This window comes from Eleutherodactylus coqui, chromosome 3 (genome assembly GCF_035609145.1).
Source record: "Eleutherodactylus coqui strain aEleCoq1 chromosome 3, aEleCoq1.hap1, whole genome shotgun sequence".
In the NCBI taxonomy this organism is placed as follows: Eukaryota; Metazoa; Chordata; class Amphibia; order Anura; family Eleutherodactylidae; genus Eleutherodactylus; species Eleutherodactylus coqui.
In genome coordinates, this window is record NC_089839.1 from 286,013,676 (window position 1) to 286,033,430 (window position 19,755).

The 19,755-nt window shown below is 45.5% G+C and overlaps 1 protein-coding gene across 1 annotated transcript in view; it reads left to right on the forward strand.

The window, feature by feature from the left end:
- Positions 1-19,755, forward strand: part of AGBL4 (AGBL carboxypeptidase 4) — a 1,858,614-nt gene that overhangs the window by 693,285 nt on the left and 1,145,574 nt on the right. The window contains exon 4 of the mRNA XM_066594768.1: positions 17,777-17,871. Coding sequence (XP_066450865.1) covers positions 17,777-17,871 — 95 coding nt within the window. The remainder of the gene's footprint in view (positions 1-17,776; positions 17,872-19,755) is intronic.

A 19,755-nucleotide genomic window follows, 5' to 3' on the forward strand; every position in this document is an offset into this window, starting at 1 on the left:
AGTGCGTCTCCTCCTCAGCTAAACCATTAACTAACTAAACTAAACCCGAGGGTCCCTTCTTCTATGAGAAAAAATAAAAAGTAAGAGAAAAAAATTCTGCAGATACAACAAACAATCAAACAATCTCCACTATCGCTAAAACGCTACGGACTTCAACAACAAATAGACTACAGACTAGTTTCTGGGTGAGCCATTGGTGCGCATATCACGGTCAGTGGTCCATGACGGCAAACCCGGAGCCCACACGAGTTACCGTGTAGAACTCTTAACCCAACCCGTCCGGTCACAAACCACAGATAGTCAGTCCTGCTGCAAGACTCTCAGCGTAAAACACAACATAGATATATGTTTGTCTTACCTGGAGTTCTTGTGAGTTGATCAGGCTCGGTTTGCAGCAGGACGGTTTCTCAGTAGCGTGGATCCGGGTGAATTGCGCTGTAAGCTCCGGTTTTACCGCCGCACGTTCGGGCGCCATTTATGAGGGTTAAAATTCTAAGTGCAACACCAATCCGGCCCACCCCACTTGCCCCGCTGCCGGCGGTAAGAAGAGACACCACACAGGGATCTGGTATCATTCCTCACACGGGAGAAAAAACTGCGCACTTTATTACAGATTACATGAGATCTTATACCCTCTGCCCTCTCACCACTAGGGGGTGATGGGCTCATAATCATATATGGGCAGTCCGGATTTCCGCCTTAGACAGTGAGGCGCCTCTGGCTTATACAGAAAATCACGTATTCAATTAACTCCAGTACAAAGAACCACCCACTTAATTCTAAGAAGTCCGGCCTAAGACAGTGAAAATTATGTACATTTGAACATCTTGATATCTTGTTTCTGGGAAAACGGCCAAGTACACGTGTCCTTCGTCCGATTCTTCTTTGCTGATACATTTTGTTCAAGCCTGGCAAGGCCTTGGCATATCTGATGTAAGGCGACCATATAAGTTTTTTTTTCATTTGGAATTGAATAAAACTTGCATACAGGTATAAAAGCATAAAAAACACATATGGCAATATATATATACCCTCACACGTCTGCCATGAGGAGGAACCGCAGGCACACACTGCAGAGGGGTTGGCACGGCTAGGCAGCGACCCTCTTTAAAAGGGGCGGGGCGATAGCCCACAATGCTGTACAGAAGCAATGAGAAATAGAATCCTGTGCCACCGCCATCAGGAGCTGCACACGTGGGCATAGCAATGGGGAACCTATGTGTCACACACTATTCATTCTGTCAAGGTGTCTCTGCATGCCCCAGTCAGACCGGGCTTTTTAATTCATAGACACAGGCAGGTACAACTCCCTATTGTGAAGTCCCTGTCGACCGACAGCATGGGTGGCTTCCTGGAACCCACCGGCGGTACATAAAAATATCCCATTGCAGTGCCCAACACAGCTGAGGTAGTAATGTCGTGCTTAATGCAGGTGGGCTTCGGCCCACACTGCATGCCCCAGTCTGACTGGGGTTCTTTACAAGTGGAAACAGATGCATTTATAATTCCCTGTGGACCCACAGCAGGGGTGGGTGCCAGGAAGCCACCGGCGGTACATAGAAATATCCCATTGCATTGCCCAACACAGCTGAGGTAGTAATGTCGTGCTTAATGCAGGTGGGCTTCGGCCCACACTGCATGCCCCAGTCAGACTGGGGTTCTTTACAAGTGGACACAGATGCATTTATAATTCCCTGTGGACCCACAGCAGGGGTGGGTGCCAGGAAGCCACCGGCGGTACATAGAAATATCCCATTGCATTGCCCAACACAGCTGAGGTAGTAATGTCGTGCTTAATGCAGGTGGGCTTCGGCCCACACTGCATGCCCCAGTCAGACTGGGGTTCTTTACAAGTGGACACAGATGCATTTATAATTCCCTGTGGACCCACAGCAGGGGTGGGTGCCAGGAAGCCACCGGCGGTACATAGAAATATCCCATTGCATTGCGCAACACAGCTGAGGTAGTAATGTCGTGCTTAATGCAGGTGGGCTTCGGCCCACACTGCATGCTCCAGTCAGACTGGGGTTCTTTTCAAGTGTACAGATGTAGTAAAAACTCCATGTGCACCTACAGCATGGGTGGCTCCCTGGAACCCACCGGCGGTACATAGAAATATCACATTGCATTGCCCAACACAGCTGAGGTAGTAATGTCGTGCTTAATGCAGGTGGGCTAAAAATTTATTTGATTACACTGTAGGCGAGGGCCCACAAAAATTGCTGTATCAACAGTACTAATGTACCTGAAAAAAATTGGCCATGGCCAACCAAGAGGGCAGGTGAAACCCATTAATCGCTTTCGTTAATGTGGCTTAAGTGGTAACTAGGCCTGGAGGCAGCCCAGTTTAACGAAAAATTGGTTCAAGTTAAAGTTCCAACGCTTTTCAGAGCATTGAAACATCTAAAAATTGTTTAGAAAAATTATGAGTGAGCCTTGTGGCCCTAAGAAAAATTGCCCGTTCAGCGTGATAAAGTGAGGTTTCAGGAGGAGGAGCAGGAGGAGGAGGAGGAGGAGGAATATTAGACACAGATTGATGAAGCAGAAATGTCCCCGTTTTGGATGGTGAGAGAGAACGTAGCTTCCATCCGCGGGTGCAGCCTACGTATTGCTTACGTATCGCTGCTGTCCGCTGGTGGAGAAGAGAAGTCTGGGGAAATCCAGGCTTTGTTCATCTTGATGAGTGTTAGCCTGTCGGCACTGTCGGTTGACAGGCGGGTACGCTTATCTGTGATGATTCCCCCAGCCGCACTAAACACCCTCTCTGACAAAACGCTAGCCACAGGACAAGCAAGCACCTCCAGGGCATACAGCGCTAGTTCAGGCCACGTGTCCAGCTTCGACACCCAGTAGTTGTAGGGGGCAGAGGCGTCACCGAGGATGGTCGTGCGATCGGCTACATATTCCCTCACCATCCTTTTACAGTGCTCCCGCCGACTCAGCCTTGACTGGGGAGCGGTGACACAGTCTTGCTGGGGAGCCATAAAGCTGGCCAGGCCCTTAAAGACTGTTGCACTGTCTGGGCTGTACATGCTGCTCGATCTACGCACCTCCCCTGCTACATGGCCCTCGGAACTGCGCCTTCTGCCACTAGCGCTGTCGGATGGGAATTTTACCATCAGCTTGTCCGGCAGGGTCCTGGGGTATAGCAACACTCTCGAACCCCTTTCCTCTTCGGGAATGAGACTGGGAAGGTTCTCCTTATAGCGTGGGTCGAGCAGTGTGTACACCCAGTAATCCGTAGTGGCCAGAATGCGTTAAATGCGAGGGTCACGAGAAAGGCATCCTAACATGAAGTCAGCCATGTGTGCCAGGGTACCTGTACGCAACACATGGCTGTCCGCACTAGGAAGATCACTTTCAGGATCCTCCTCCTCCTCCTCCTCAGGCCATACACGCTGAAATGATGACAGGCAACCAGCATGGGTACCATCAGCAGTGGGCCAAGCTGTCTCTTCCCCCTCCTCCTCATCCTCCTCATCCTCCTCCTCCTCCTCCTGAACGCGCTGAGATATAGACAGGAGGGTGCTCTGACTATCCAGCGACATACTGTCTTCCCCCAGCTCTGTTTCCGAGCGCAAAGCGGCTGCCTTTATGCTTTGCAGGGAACTTCTCAAGATGCATAGCAGAGGAATGGTGACGCTAATGATTGCAGCATCGCCGCTCACCACCTGGGTAGACTGATCAAAGTTTCGAAGGACCTGGCAGATGTCTGCCAACCAGGCCCACTCTTCTGAAAAGAATTGAGGAGGCTGACTCCCACTGCGCCGCCCATGTTGGAGTTGGTATTCCACTATAGCTCTACGCTGCTCATAGATCCTAGCCAACATGTGGAGCGTAGAGTTCCACCGTGTGGGCACGTCGCACAGCAGTCGGTGCACTGGCAGATTAAAGCGATGTTGCAGGGTGCGCAGGGTGGCAGCGTCCGTGTGGGACTTGCGGAAATGTGCGCAGAGCCGGCGCACCTTTACGAGCAGGTCTGACAAGCGTGGGTAGCTTTTCAGAAAGCGCTGAACCACCAAATTAAAGACGTGGGCCAGGCATGGCACGTGCGTGAGGCTGCCGAGCTGCAGAGCCGCCACCAGGTTACGCCCGTTGTCACACACGACCATGCCCGGTTGGAGGCTCAGCGGCGCAAGCCAACGGTCCGTCTGCTCTGTCAGACCCTGCAGCAGTTCGTGGGCCGTGTGCCTCCTATCTCCTAAGCTGAGTAGTTTCAGCACGGCCTGCTGACGCTTGCCCACCGCTGTGCTGCCACGCCGCGCGACACCGACTGCTGGCGACGTCCTGCTGCTGCTGACACATCTAGATTGCGAGACAGAGGTTGAGGAGGAGGAGGAGGAGGAGGGTGCTTTAGTGGAAGAAGCATACACCGCCGCAGATACCACTACCGAGCTGGGGCCCGCAATTCTGGTGGTGGGTAGGACGTGAGCGGTCCCAGGCTCTGACTCTGTCCCAGCCTCCACTAAATTCACCCAATGTGCCGTCAGGGAGATGTAGTGGCCCTGCCCGCCTGTGCTTGTCCACGTGTCCGTAGTTAAGTGGACCTTGCCACTAACCGCATTGGTGAGGGCGCGTACAATGTTGCGGGAGACGTGGTCGTGCAGGGCTGGGACGGCACATCGGGAAAAGTAGTGGCGACTGGGAACTGAGTAGCGCGGGGCCGCGGCCGCCATCATAGCTTTGAAGGACTCCGTTTCCACAACCCTATACGGCAGCATCTCAAGGCTGATAAATTTGGCTATGTGGACGGTTAACGATTGAGCGTGCGGGTGCGTGGTGGCGTACTTGCGCTTGCGCTCCAACACTTGCGCTAGCGACGGCTGGACTGTGCGGTGCGAGACATTGGTGGATGGGGCTGAGGACAGCGGAGGTGAGGCTGTGGGTGCAGGCCATGAGACGGTTGTGCCTGTGTCCTGAGAGGGAGGTTGGATCTCAGTGGCAGGTTGGGGCACAGGGGGAGAGGCAGCGGTGCAAACCGGAGGCGGTGAACGGCCTTCGTCCCACCTTGTGGGGTGCTTGGCCATCATATGTCTGCGCATGCTGGTGGTGGTCAGGCTGTTGGTGGTGGCTCCCCGGCTGATCTTGGCGCGACAAAGGTTGCACACCACTGTTCGTCGGTCGTCAGGCGTCTCTGTGAAAAACTGCCAGACCTTAGAGCACCTCGGCCTCTGCAGGGTGGCATGGCGCGAGGGTGTGCTTTGGGAAACACTTGGTGGATTATTCGGTCTGGCCCTGCCTCTACCCCTGGCCACCGCACTGCCTCTTGCAACCTGCCCTGCTGATGCCCTTGACTCCCCCTCTGAAGACCTGTCCTGAGTAGGCGTTGCACACCAGGTGGGGTCAGTCACCTCATCGTCCTGCTGCTCTTCCTCCGAATCCTCTGTGCGCTGCTCCCTTGGACTTACTGCCCTTACTACTACCTCACTGCAAGACAACTGTGTCTCATCGTCATCGTCCTCCTCACCCACAGAAAGTTCTTGAGACAGTTGGCGGAAGTCCCCAGCCTCTTCCCCCGGACCCCGGGAACTTTCCAATGGTTGGGCATCAGTGACGATAAACTCCTCTGGTGGGAGAGGAACCGCTGCTGCCCAATCTAAGCAGGGGCCCGAGAACAGTTCCTGGGAGTGTTCCCGCTCCTGAGCAGGTGTCATTGTAGTGGAGTGAGGAGGCTGGGAGGAAGGAGGAGCAGCAGACAGAGGATTCGGATTTGCAGCACTGGACGGCGCAGAACTGTGGGTGGATGATAGCTTGCTCGAAGCACTTTCTGCCATCCAGGACAGGACCTGCTCACACTGCTCATTTTCTAATAAAGGTCTCCCGCGTGGACCCATTAATTGGGCGATGAATGTGGGGACGCCAGAAACGTGCCTCTCTCCTAATCGCGCAGCAGTCGGCTGCGACACACCTGGATCAGGAGCTCGTCCTGTGCCCACACCCTCACTTGGCCCTCCGCGTCCTCGGCCACGTCCACGTCCTCTAGGCTTACCCCTACCCCTCAGCATGCTGTATTACCAGTGATTTGATTTCCCAGGCAGGAAATAAATTGGCGCAAGCCTGCAGGCCAAATATAATGTTTTCGCTTTTTTGCAAAGGGAAGACCCCACTGCGTGTATTCAATGAAAAACAAGAAGTTTAATATCTGTAGTGTGGCCCTCAAAAAGTGTCACACAACTATAGTGTAGCAGAGTTATTAACTCTAGCAGAGCAGGTATTTGCCAGTCAGGAAAGACAATGGCGCAAGCCTGCAGTAAACCGTAGCTGGTTGCGTCTGATTTTTGTACGTTGTACACGCAGCACACACGTACACGGAGACCTTAGGACTGACACAGGCTGGCCAAATATAATTTCTTTTCCTTTTTAGCTTAGGGAAGCACCCACTGCGTATATTCAATGAACAAGAAGTTTAATATCTGTAGTGTGGCCCTCAAAAAGTGTCACACAACTATAGTGTAGCAGAGTTATTAACTCTAGCAGAGCAGGTATTTGCCAGTCAGGAAAGACAATGGCGCTAGGCTGCAGTAAAGCGTAGCTGGTTGCGTCTGATTTTTGTACGTTGTACATGCAGCACACAAGTACACGGAGACCTTAGGATTGACACAGGCAGGCAAAATATAATTTTTTTCTTTTTTAGCAAAGGGAAGACCCCACTGCGTGTATTCAATGAATAATGTATGTCTTCTGGCCCTGCCTACACAATTCTATCCCTGTAGTATTAATGCCGGGTGCAATGCTCTGCACAGCCGGTTTTGAGAAAAAAAAAAATATGCAACACTGCTAACAGCAGCCTGGACAGTACTGCACACGGATAGAAGTGGCCCTAGAAAGGACCGTTGGGGTTCTTGAAGCCTACACTAACTCCTAACACTCTCCCTGCCTAACCCCCACTTCTGTCCCTATTGCAGGGCGCAATGCTCTGCAGATCCAATTTTGGACAAAAAAAAAAAAAATTCTGTGCTAACACAGTACTGCACACTAGTAGATGTGGCCCTGAGAAGGGCCGTTGGGGTTCTTGAAGCCTACACTAACTCCTAACGTTCTCCCTACAGCAGCACCAGCAGCAGCACTTTCCCTCAGCTAAGTCACAAGGCATGTGTGGCGAGCCGCGGGAGGGGCCGATTTTTATACTCGGGTGACATCTGATCACCCCAGCCACTCACAGCAGGGGGGTGGTATAGGGCTTGAACGTCACAGGGGTAAGTTGTAATGCCTTCCTTGTCTTTCAATTGGCCAGAAAAGCGCGCTAACGTCTCAGAGAGGAAACTGAAAGTAACCGGAACACCGCGTGGTACTCGTTACGAGTAACGAGCATCCCGAACACCCTAATATTCGCACGAATATCAAGCTCGGACGAGTACGTTCGCTCATCTCTAATATTTATGCTAAAATAAAGTATGGCAATGGGTTCCTCATTTTGTTTTGGATGTTTTGATATATAATATGTATGGTTTTGGATTACAGGGCACTTATAGCGACGGTTTTGGGTTATTTTCTTTTTGTGGATATATTGTTTTATTCTGTAATTTTGTTTTACTGATGTATGTAATTATGTTTTTTTACTATCTATGTCCCCCATGACGTCATGTAAGACCTCTGGGGGACATTCACATATATATATTTTTTATACCTGACACTTTCCCACTGTAGCTGGGGCATCCATAGGAGCCCCAGGTACAGGAGAAAACAACCCCTGTAGTGGCATTAGTCTGGTATGACCCTGCAGCTCTGCTGTAGCAGGGAACCCTGGCGGTCACATGACCCCCCAGCTCCTGTAGTGGAAGTTACACTTCCATTTTCACTTAATTGAGCGCTGTGTACTCGGGGAAGGAAAAGGCATGCAGGGTTAAAAAAAAACCTTTTGCCTTCTCCTACGGGTTAACAGCTGGCAGCCCGTCCTTCCTCTGATTGATTGCAGAGCAGGAGGTTTAAATCCCCGCCGTAATTTTACTATCGGCGGAGCTTTAAGCCCAGGACCAAGTGCCGTATATTTACGGCACTTGGTCCTTAATGGGTTGATAGTACGGGTGAGAAATGACAGGACCTGCCCGATCTTTTCCACATGCACTGAGTACTTATCTTTGAGCATTTCAAACTCTGTGCTAAGAAGAAAAACCTTGTTCAGGTGCAACCATGCCCCGTACCAGCGAGTGTAGTTGTGCCCATGTCCGTCAGAAACTGCCCTAGACATGCAAAGAATTCTTCCCCAAAATCTGCATGTCTACATGCAGGATGGGGAGCAGAAATCCACAGCAGCAGATTAAGTTGTGTCTTTAGGTGCATCTTGCAGAAATATTTAGCACGTGTGAAAGGTCCCTTAATGTGCCAATGTACAGCTCTTTGATTATTATTTTATATCAATTACCATTTACCATTTGTTTCCCAAGAATATCTGACTAGTCACTCAAAAAATTAGTGAACATGAAAATTATCTGCCAGGAATGATGAAAAAGACATTTGTAACTTCATGATTTACCTTGATGAGTTCTGATATATTAGTTCAATTTTTTGGTAATGTTCTCACAGTCTACCTTAAAAGTACTTGAGATGCAAAGCACGCACTCCAAATTGCAAGAGTTTGTGTGATGTAATTAACTTTCCTCAGCCTCCCACACGTACTTAAAGGAAAGGGCATAGAAGTTTGAATTTCCTGTCCTGACTTTTGGACTCGGTGATAAAAGGAATGTGCAGGATTCTTGTTTCTTTCGTGAACATTTTATGGCTGATCCAAAAAGCAATTACCGGACTAAATTTAGCCTGATGTGAAAACACAGCAGAGAAAGTCAGTTGCGAGCAAATCTGATGATGCATACAGTCTTAATGCTTTTTCGCAGCATGCTGAACACCTGTTCTGCAGATGTTCCCCTATTAAAGCAAGGTCCATTTAAAGGTGCATCCCTTCTGATTGACTCGGAAGAGAAGGTGTTTTCACATTAAAGCCTCAAAACCTTTGCTCATGAACATGGCAGCGCTCCTATGGCTCTGTAGTACTCGGTGTACTGTCATACTATAATCCAAAGTATTCTCCATTTGAAGCAATGCTTTAATAGGAAGATTTCTCTGCAATACAACTTAAAGCAGAGCATGACATATTTTGTTATCTGCAAGTGTCCAGGTGTGGCAGAGCAGGCGCAGCAATGTGCTTAAAGCCTTCCCATAACAAATTGGTTTTACATGGGATGTGTGTATATATATATATATATATATATATATATATATATATTATTCAGGAGGAAGGAGTAGATTTGGGCTTTAATTGCATAATAACTACAAAAGACACATACACAATCCACATATCACTGAAAAGAGGAAGGTTCAAAGTTTTTATGATGAAAAAAGTTTGGTACGGTGTTAGGGCTTAGTCACACAGGTGACGTAATGACTGAGCCCTTACTGCATGAAGAAGACGGACGGACTTCAAGATGGACGACTCCCCGCAGCGCCGAAGAAAGAACACATGACTGGCAATGGAGCCGGTCACATGTTCTTTCTTCCGGCGGTGTGGAGATTCGTCCGCATCTGCAGTGCGGCCGTCTTTTAATGCAGTAACACGGGCGCCGGTGCGCCCATGTGACTAAGCACTTAGCTAGTAGAGACAAATGTGATTGTTCCCAGCAAGAGAAACCACGTAATCTTGTATATATGATGCCTTTTAATGGCTAACAAAAATACATGATGTTAGTACGAGCTTTCAAACCAATTCAGGGTTCTTCTTCAGGCTTAAATTAAATAGATCTGAAGAAGCATGCATATTTAAATATATATATATTAATATGTGTATAAATAAAACGAAAAAAAGGTTTGGTACAGTGTTAGCCAGTAGAGCAATGTGTGATTGTTCTCAGTGAGAGAAACCAAGTAATCTTGTAGATATGATACCTTTTAATGGCTGACAAAAATGCATGATGTTACAGCGAGCTTTTGGGAAAATTGCCCCCTTTGTCAGGCTATTGAATGTTACTAGTTAGGTTGGCACATAATTATAACATACAGATGAAGAGGGGAGGGGAGAACACATTGCTGTTGATCTAAATAAATGTTCACACACAGAAATTTGCGACTGTTTCGCACTCAAAACTTAAAACAACAGACAAACTGAGCCGAGACATACATCGTAAATCAGTCCACTGAGCTCAGGACAGTTTTATGATGTGTCTTATCTCTCCTTCAACCTGCACATGGAAGGAAATGCAGCACCACCTATTGGATGGCAACATTATTACAAGTCAAGTTCTGAATTTTTATGAAGTTTTAAAGAAAGGGAAAAAAAATTAAATTAAAAAAATATATGATTGGGAAGAGGACATCCCTCTTAACCTTCTTCCGACCTTTCATACTTTTCACTTATGCAAGAATCCCGGGCTGAGGTTCAATCCATTCTTGAGGGTATCAAACATAACCATAAATTTGTTCTCCCAAATTCTTCTGTGACGCTGTGACTTGAAATTGCCCTTCAGTATAATAACTCTCATCTGCTCTATGCTGTGTCCCTGACCACAAAAATGATTTGCCACAGGTAGTTCAGTCTTTCCCTCTGTAATTGAGTGGCAATGAGATCTCATCCTGGCCCTCAGTTTTTGTCCTGTTTCCCTGATATAAAGCCCTCCAACAGGACATGTACTGGAGCAGATCAGGTACACAACAGTGGACATGGAACATGTGAATGTCCCAGGGATCTTATAGTTCTGCTGTGTGTTGGGAATCTGTATCGTGTCCGCAGTCAGTATATGTGAGCAGGTCTTGCAGCTCCTTACATTACAGGGATAAGGTCCTTTTTGTGTGTCAGAGGATAATGCACTTTTGATTATACAGTTCCTCGATGAGGAGGTTGCCTGTTACACAGAAGGGGAAGATCCGGGAATATGGTTTTCAGATGGTCATCCTTGTGTAGGGTATGATAGAGTTTCTTTGCAGTCTTCCTTAGTACCTCTAGTTGCGGATTGTAGGTCACTACTAATGGCACAGGTCGATTTTTTTCTTTCTCCTTGTATTGGAGTAGTTGATTTCTGAGTATCCTGGTGGCTCTGGTGATTTGGTCATCAATTGAGGCGAGATTGTAGCCCTGATTTTAAAATGTCTTTTTGAGATTGTGTAAATGTTCCTCTGTCAGTTGGGTTAGAGCAGATACGGTTGTATCTGATGGCCTGGCTGTAGACGATGGACTTTTTGATGTGTTTAGGATGGGAACTGTCCCATCTGAGGTATGTCGGACGATCAATCAGTTTCCGGTATAGGGATGTCTGTATTGAGTTTTTAGAAATTTTTATGGTGGTGTCCAAAAAGTTGATTTCTGTATACGAGTAGCTTAATGTCAGGTTTATGGTGGAGTGGAATGCAGTGAATATCTTGTGGAATTTTATTAGTTCTTGTTCTGTGTTGGTCCTGATAATTATAATGTCATCAATGTAGCGGAAGTAGGCCAATGGTTTGTTGGGGCAGGAGGCCAAAAATTGCTTTCCAGTTTTGCCATGAAAAGTTAAGCATATTGCGGTGCCACTTTACTGCCCATAATTTTACTGCCCACTGACATAATTAAAGAAACATTCGATCCTTGGAAGGTCTAAAAATTAGGCAACCTCAGATGAGCACCGACACATGACAAATTCCACCATGTTATTATTTTAAAAAAACGTAGACAAAATGCAGAAGCAGTGTGTGAAAAATTAAGTACACACTTACTGCTTCCATAAGAATTAAGAGGGCAAGTAGCAGCCAGCTCTTGCTAATCAAATGCCATTGATCATCTGCAAATGTGACCACCTTTATAAAAGCAGAAGCTTTGACAGTTTGCTGGTCTGTCAGGCAAGTGTTAACACTGCGCCGAGGAGGAAGGTTCTGAAACGCTTTTGTTTCCCGCTCAAGTGTCCAATTGCTTTTTGTAGGATGGTATATATCTCTAAATACTGCTAACTGCAACTCAGGCAAGATAGCCACCACCATAGTCATGTACAGACAATACAATAAAAAATATCTACAAATAAGAAAATAAAAACAGTAAAAAATAGAAAATGTTTCACTATCTGGTCTTAATTCGTGAAAAAAATATGGACGATAGATTGCCTTTAAACAATATGGCAGAAAAGTGCTGGGAAGATGCTACAGTATTGGAAATGAACTAAAAGTAAAATAAAAATAGTACAAAATGCCTTGAAAATGCATGTATCACATGGTATCTTCTCTACCATCACTAAACTGTGCTTCTGTGATCTTTATATTGAACGAACCATTCTCCCAGCTCTAAGAACATTTATTAAATCTTAAAAATTCTTGAATGTTGGGTTTGACTCTACATTTAGATGCTATAAACATGAGCTATGTTGGGCAGACAGTGCAGTACAGGATGTGTACACTGCTATATTTTCAAGGGCACTATTCAATAATCCATGATGACCACTACATGATCAGAGGCGATCACAGAGAATATTTTGGATTATTTATGAAGACTTGTGTAAGAACTAAAGTGATGCTGCTGATATTGCCAAAAAAGATATTTACGGATTTTTGAGCTTGCTGCAGTCGGAAAGATGGAATTTCATCATTTTGTACAAAGCTTTATCCTTAAATAAACATTTTATTGGTATACTTTTTTGTCAGTTTTATCTTTTCTTTTGGAAAAGACATTTAAAAACTTTTTGTAAAAGTCTACAAATACAGCAAATTACACATAGAAACTAGAGATGAGCGAACGTACTTGGTAAGGGCGATTTCGCAATCGAGCAACGCGATTTTCGAGTACTTCACTACTCGGGCGAAAAGTACTCGGGTGCGCCGGGGGGCGGGGAGAGGTGTGGCGGCGCGAGGGGTAGCAGCGGGGAACAAGGGGGAGCCCTCTCTCTCTCCCTCTCCCTCCCACTCCCCGCTGCAACCCCCGCGCCGCCACGGCGACCCCCGAATTTTTTCGCCCGAGTACGGAAGTACTCGAAAATCACGGTATTCGGGCGAAAAAGGGGCGTGGCCGAGCACGTTCGCTCATCTCTAATAGAAACCATTCATGTTCAACCTATCATAATTCTAATCTGTTTTAGCAATTTAAATACATATCTAATTGGTCTTTAAAGGGAACCTGTCATCATCTACTACACCGTAAACTTTTAGTTGATGTGGAGTTTGGGGAGCTTCCTTTCATTCACACTTGGTCCCCAGCTCCTGCGGTCACCCCTGATGAAGTCAACATGCACACACCAGCTTGACTCTATTCAGGAGGCTTTGCGTGCACCTTCTCATTAATCTCTATGGGTTATACACATGCACAGCCTTCTGAAAAGAGTCAAACTAATGTGCACTGCATGAACAGCTCATTGATTTCAATGGACACTGTAAATAAGGGAGATGGAATGAAACCTCCACAGTGCCACCTATTGGAAGGCAGCATTCCTTCAAGCAAAAGTCAGATTTTTTATACAAGCTTTGTAGCAATGACTGGGAATTAAAAAGCAAAGCCAGACTCCAAGCACAGACAGCTGTTTCAGGGTGTTTGCCCTTCATCAGTGTTCAGTAGCAGTCTGGCCTTGCTAGTGAGAGGCCTGGGACGGGGATCAGAAACGCTATCTTTTCTTCTTAGGGAGAGCACCTAGACGGTGAGTTAGGAGACTCAAAATAAATAAAATAAAAATAAATCTTGTTATTTGTATAGCGCCAACTTATTCCGCAGCGCTTTCAGGTAATTTTGTTTATTTATTACCCCCCACCAAGCTGGGTGCTCATTTCACTGACCTCGGAAGGATGGGAGGCTGAGTCAACCTTGAGCCGGCTACCTGAACCATTCGGGGTTTAAACTTGCAACCTTCAGGTCGGGAGCGAGAGCTTACACTCTGCGCCACACGAGGCTCACAAAAGGCCATTAATGATCCTCTGGATAATATGCAAATAAGGAAGATGGATTAATGCCTCCACAGTGCCACCTATTAGAACGCAGCATTCATTCAAGCCAAAGTTAGACTCTTTATACAAGCCTTGTAACAATGACTGAGAATTAAAAGCAAAGCCAGACTCCATGTACAGACAGCTGTTTCAGGGTGTTTGCTCTTCATCAGTGTTCAGTAGGAGTCTGGCTTTACTAGTGAAAGGCCTGGGATGGGGGTCAGAAACACTATCTTTTCTCCTTAGGGAGAGCACTTAGACAGTGAGTGAGGAGGCTCAAAAGGCCCTTCATGCTCCTCTGGGTAATATGCAAATAAGGGCGATGGAATAATACCTCCACAGTGCCACCTATTGGAAGGCAGCATTCCTTCAAGCCAAAGTCAGACTTTTTATACAAGCCTTGTAACAATGACTGAGAATTAAAAGCAAAGCCAGACTCCATGTACGGACAGCTGTTTCAGGGTATTTTTCCCTTCATCAGTGTTCAGTAGGAGTCTGGCTTTACTAGTGAGAGGCCTGTGATGGGGTCAGAAATGCTATCTTTTCTCCTTAGGGAGAGAACTTAGATAGTGAGTGAGGAGGCTCAAAAGGCCATTCATGCTCCTCTGGATAATATGCAAATAAGGGAGATGGAATAATAACTCCACAGTGCCACCTATTGGAAGGCAGCATTCCTTCAAGCCAAAGTCAGACTTTTTATACAAGCCTTGTAACAATGACTGAGAATTAAAAGCAAAGCCAGAATCCATGTACATACAGCTGTTTCAGGGTATTTACCTTTCAGCAGTGTACAGTAGGAGTCTGGCTTTGCTAGTAAGAGGCCTGGGAAGGGGGGGGGGGGGTTAGAAATGCTATCTTTTCTCCTTAGGGAAGCACCTAGACAGTGAGTGAGGAGACTCAAAAAGCAATTCATGCTCCTCTGGGTAATATGCAAATAAGGGAGATGCTATCTGTGCATGGAGTCTGGCTTTGCTTTTAATTCCCAGTCATTGTTACGAGGCTTGTATAAAAAGTCTGAAGTGATCTTTTTGCATAATCTTTAGTGATCTTTTTGCATAAAGTGTTAATGGCCATTAACACTTTATCATCTTCATTTGCATGTAAAAGGGCCTCCAGGAGCTGTTTGCAGAGCCCAGCATGTGATTAATCACACACCCAGCTGTGCTCACAGCTGCATTGTTTTCCGCATAGCTGTTAGCAGGTTACAGTGTTATCTGCTGACTCCCATGGAGAAAACAGGTTGCAGTCTGTTGAGAGATACTTTATCTCTTAGTGTCTGAATGATGGATTTTAAGTTCACCTTAAAATCATCGTTCAAATGAAAAGTGCACAATGCCCCTATTTATGGTGCTATAGCTGCAGGATCAGGCTTCTCTGTGGCTATTTGTACTCTGTTACCATGGAGACACATAGGTCTTCATTGGAGCTGCATACACAGAATGGTGGGTGATTTTTAATCAACACTATTTTTAAAGTTGCTTCAGTTTTTATTTTGGATACATTAATACAATAAAAAAATCTTCTTGTAAAGGTGGATATACGGTAGAATTTAAAGTTTAACTTTCTTATTTATGATTATCTTAACCCCTTAAGTACATGGCTTATTTTAGCCCAAAGAATGCACACTCTCTCTGTGAACCATTTACATGCAGCGATGTTCATTGATCGCAGCATGTAAGAGGCTAAGATTGGGGATCGATGTTCTCATCTGTTCCCGCTGTTGCAGCAAGAAGCCACTATCAGTCAAAGCCAGTTTCTGCTGCAGGATGGCGCAGGCTGACTTCTGAACCCGCACCCATTCCCAAGACGCAACTTTGCATCCTGTGGCGTTAAAGCGTTACAAGGATTGTCCGAGATCGAATAAAATTAGGGCAAAGGCAGGGGATGGTGTAAAACAAACAAAAAAAACACTATCTTTTTAGGCAAGAGCTACACAGCAATATGTATTACATTCAACACCGCATCTAACGAATGGTAATGGTGTTGCATTTCCCCTTAAATGCTCCTTTTTGCCTTCGCCTGGATCAATATTGGGGGTTAATAGGCTGAGCTGGATGGACGTGTTTTTTCTGCATTCTATGTTACATTGCAACTAGAGATGAGCGAGTATACTCGCTAAAGGCAATTGCTCGAGCGAGCATTGCCCTTAGCGAGTACCTGCCCGCTCGAGACAAATGGTTCGGGTGCCGGCGCGGGGGAGCGGTGAGTAGCGGCAGTCAGCAGGAGGGAGCGGGGGGAGAGAGAGAGATCTCCCCTCCGTTCCGCCCCGCTCTCCCCTGCAGCTCCCTGCCCGCCGCCGGCACCCGAACCTTTTGTCTTGAGCGGGCAGGTACTCGCTAAGGGCAATGCTCGCTCGAGCAATTGCCTTTAGCGAGTATACTTGCTCATCTCTAATTGCAACCCAACCCCACGGCAACACGACAATCGCAGAGAATCCAAGTTGTTTCGATTTTGGTCACAGGTCACAAGTTGCATGTAACTTTTTGTGCCATAGACATCAATGTAAGTCGCAAATGCAACTTTTCTGCAATTTGCCTGCAATATTGCTGTTTTTTAATAGCTAATTCGCAGCTCTGAAACAGTCGCGTCAGAAAGTCACATGAGTTTTATTGAATTTGATTTCTCGCCACATGTGTCACTGTGTACCTGTTGGAATTACTGCCATTCCAGCATCATCTCTCTACTATTCCCTGCTAGTCTTTGCTTACAGGGCTGCAGCAGTGATGTCACATCAGCAACAATTGACCCATGCAGCTGATCATTAACCTTAAAGGTACATCTTTGTTCCAACTTAGCCCCAATGTTGTGCAATCTCAGACAACCCCTTTAAGATTTACCATTTTTTTCTCTGTAAATGAATACTTTCATGGAAACAAGTTTTCAGTATAATAAACATTTCTGCTGTACCAATCCAACGTAAGATGTAGTCGGTACGCTTTAGTGATTTCCTTGTTTGCTGTACCCTCTACAGTATATGTTATTTGTGCCTTGACTGCATATACATTTTACTGTTTTGCTGTAACATAATCCATAATTTTCACGCTAAGTAACTCCACAAAAACAAATGCTCAGCTGAGTGCACCGACTTCCACCTTGATCTCTGCTCCATGTTACTGCAACTCATTAATACTGAATTTATCGCAAAAAAAACCTCAAATGGGCAGGTATGATAACACATCTTTGACAAGCATGGAGAAACTTAAAGGGAATGTATCACCAGACTCCTTCCAGCCAGAACTCGCCTCAGCAGTCTCTTCCCATCTAGCCACTACCCTCCAGGGGCGTAACTATAGGGGATGCAGGGGATGCGGTTGCACACGGACCCAGGAGCCTTAGGGGGCCCATAAGGCCTCTCTTCTCCATATAGGGAGCCCAGTACTATGTATAAAGCATTATAGTTGGTGGCCCTGGTACAGGTTTTGCATTGGGGCCCAGAAGCTTCAAGTTACGCCTCCGCTACCCTCAATACCCCTTCATTGCCTTCTCGTAGTACTAGATCCTCTTCCATATTTTCTTCACTCATTAAAACCAGATAATGAAACATTTTCCTAAACTATTTTTACCTTTTGATTGCAGATTATTTTATTCTATTGTCTGTATATATCTTTCTACTATACATTTGAGCCAGTTTCTACACTTGGAGCACTGGGACTTTATTTCTATGACTGAAACAGGAACAGGGGGCCATAGAAAATGGAATGCAGATCACTGGTAGACTGCAACAGTGCATGGAAGACAAGGAGATCATCAATATGTGGCTACGAAGGTGGTCATGGTAGACTTGTGCCTTGTTGCAAGTCTTTCCTTGGCCCCTCTTGGATTTACGTCATTAGTTGTAGCTTTGTAGAATCCAATAAAGTTTCATTGTTTTGGCTGCACCATGGTTCATGTTTTCGTTCTCGTGTCTTATTTCTTTCAGAGAGTCATTTTCAACATTGTCAACTTTAGCAAAACAAAAAGCCTTTACAGAGATGGCATGTCTCCAGTTGTGAAGTCCACAAGTCGTCCTAAGTGGTAAGACATTTTTCATTAACTGTAAGCAGGGTTTTAGGAAAAATCCAGTATATTTGGAATTGCCAAGACAATGTTGCCACCCAGATATTTCATTGACTCCAACACCATGACTGCTTTATCACTTGAAATGCCTCTACATTGACCATGTCACTACAGAATTTGCTATATTGACCATGCTGTTAATGATACTCTTGAAAATAATCCTGGCGCCAACAAGAAGGAATGAGAAAGAAGTCCACTGCTGATCTTTCAGGTATATCCCTTCCTATAGGATGTTGCTGCAGAATAAAATATGTCATTTACTGTACAAGAAAAGTAGACAAATTTGAAAAGGCATATCTGATAGATTCTGGTCATTTTACTTATAAGAAATTTGAGTTACTGGTGTGAAGCTACAGTGGGACTTACTTGAGAGCACAATCTGAGTAGGATCTGAGATGGTCTTCTAAATAAGTGGTCTTTTGGATGTTTCAATGGATAAGCTTTTTTTCTTTGGCCAAGTTTATTAAGTTCAAGTGTCTTAACATATAGTATTTATAGGACACTACTGTAAGATTTAATAGTCCTAAACTAATGTATATCCACAATTTTCTCCATTTAAAAAAGATTTAGGCAAATTGTATCTTACGCTCTGAAAACTCCAGTAAAGTTAAACTACCATACTAAGTTCCAATTATGTGTCAATTCCACTATTTTAGCAATGGCAAAATATAACAAAACATCGTCTTGTTGTCTTTATGGTATAGTTATAATTAGTGATGAGTGGACTTCTAAAAAGTTGAGTTCAGCTGATTTGCAAAAAGTTCAGCTCGGTCCAAATTACTTCGAACTGAACTGGAAGGTCACCATTCACTGGCTGCAACTTCCATATGTTAAGGCCATGTTATGCCCAGTTCCGACAATTTTAAAGTAATGTAGGACTTTAAATATAAATTAAGATATTGGGCAAGATATAAATTTTAACCAGTGGTGCACGAACCAAACGAGTAGAAGCCTGTTTCACGTTGAACTTTGCTAAAAGTTTGGTTCGGCCCGAACCGAAACAAAGCTTTTGGCAAAGTTCTACTGAAAACAGGGTTCTACTAGTTCAGTTCACTCAACACAAGTCCTGAACACTGGAGTATAACACTGTATAAGGGCTTCAACAGACGAACGTATGCGCAAATGCGCTCGCTGCAACAGAATATATTTGTGCATGAAAAGGGTTGTCCTCAGACTTCTATGGCAGCTTTCTGCATAACATGCAGAAAGATAGGGCAAGTACTATCTTTTCTTGCACAGGAATTGCGAGAGAAAAATATGCTCATGAGAATGAACCTATTGAAACCAAATGTGCATCTGTTTAAGCCCTAACAGCCATTAAAAGCCCCATATAACACTGAGAGTATTACTTTATACTGTGATATCCCAGACTTTTTTGATGGCTCACTACATTTGCTTATAACTTGTAATGTAATCTACCGGTATACAGCCAGGGATGTGAGTATATGGGGTGCAAAAGTTGGAATTGTATCCAGACCCTGAAGCTCAAGCAAGTCAAAAACATCCTCTCCCCACTTGTAGAGACAAGTACTATAAATGATGAATGATAGTTGAGAGGCTTCATTACAGATCTTGGATTGGGGCCCATAATCTTCGCAGACAGTTAGACTTAAGTTGCTGAGTTTCTGTAGGACCCCCCAGATTCATGTTTTTATCTCAATTAAAGAAACCCACTGGTTTCAGGACAACATTCAGTCTGAGGATCAGAGAGGGCAGGGAGTATATTACCTCTAGCTGTTCTTCTCTGATTCACCAGTTCGAGGTCCTGTTTTCAGCCATCCAAGATGGCTGATGCGTTTGTTGAAGGTGGGTGGTACATGTATGACGCAGCAGGGACAGAGG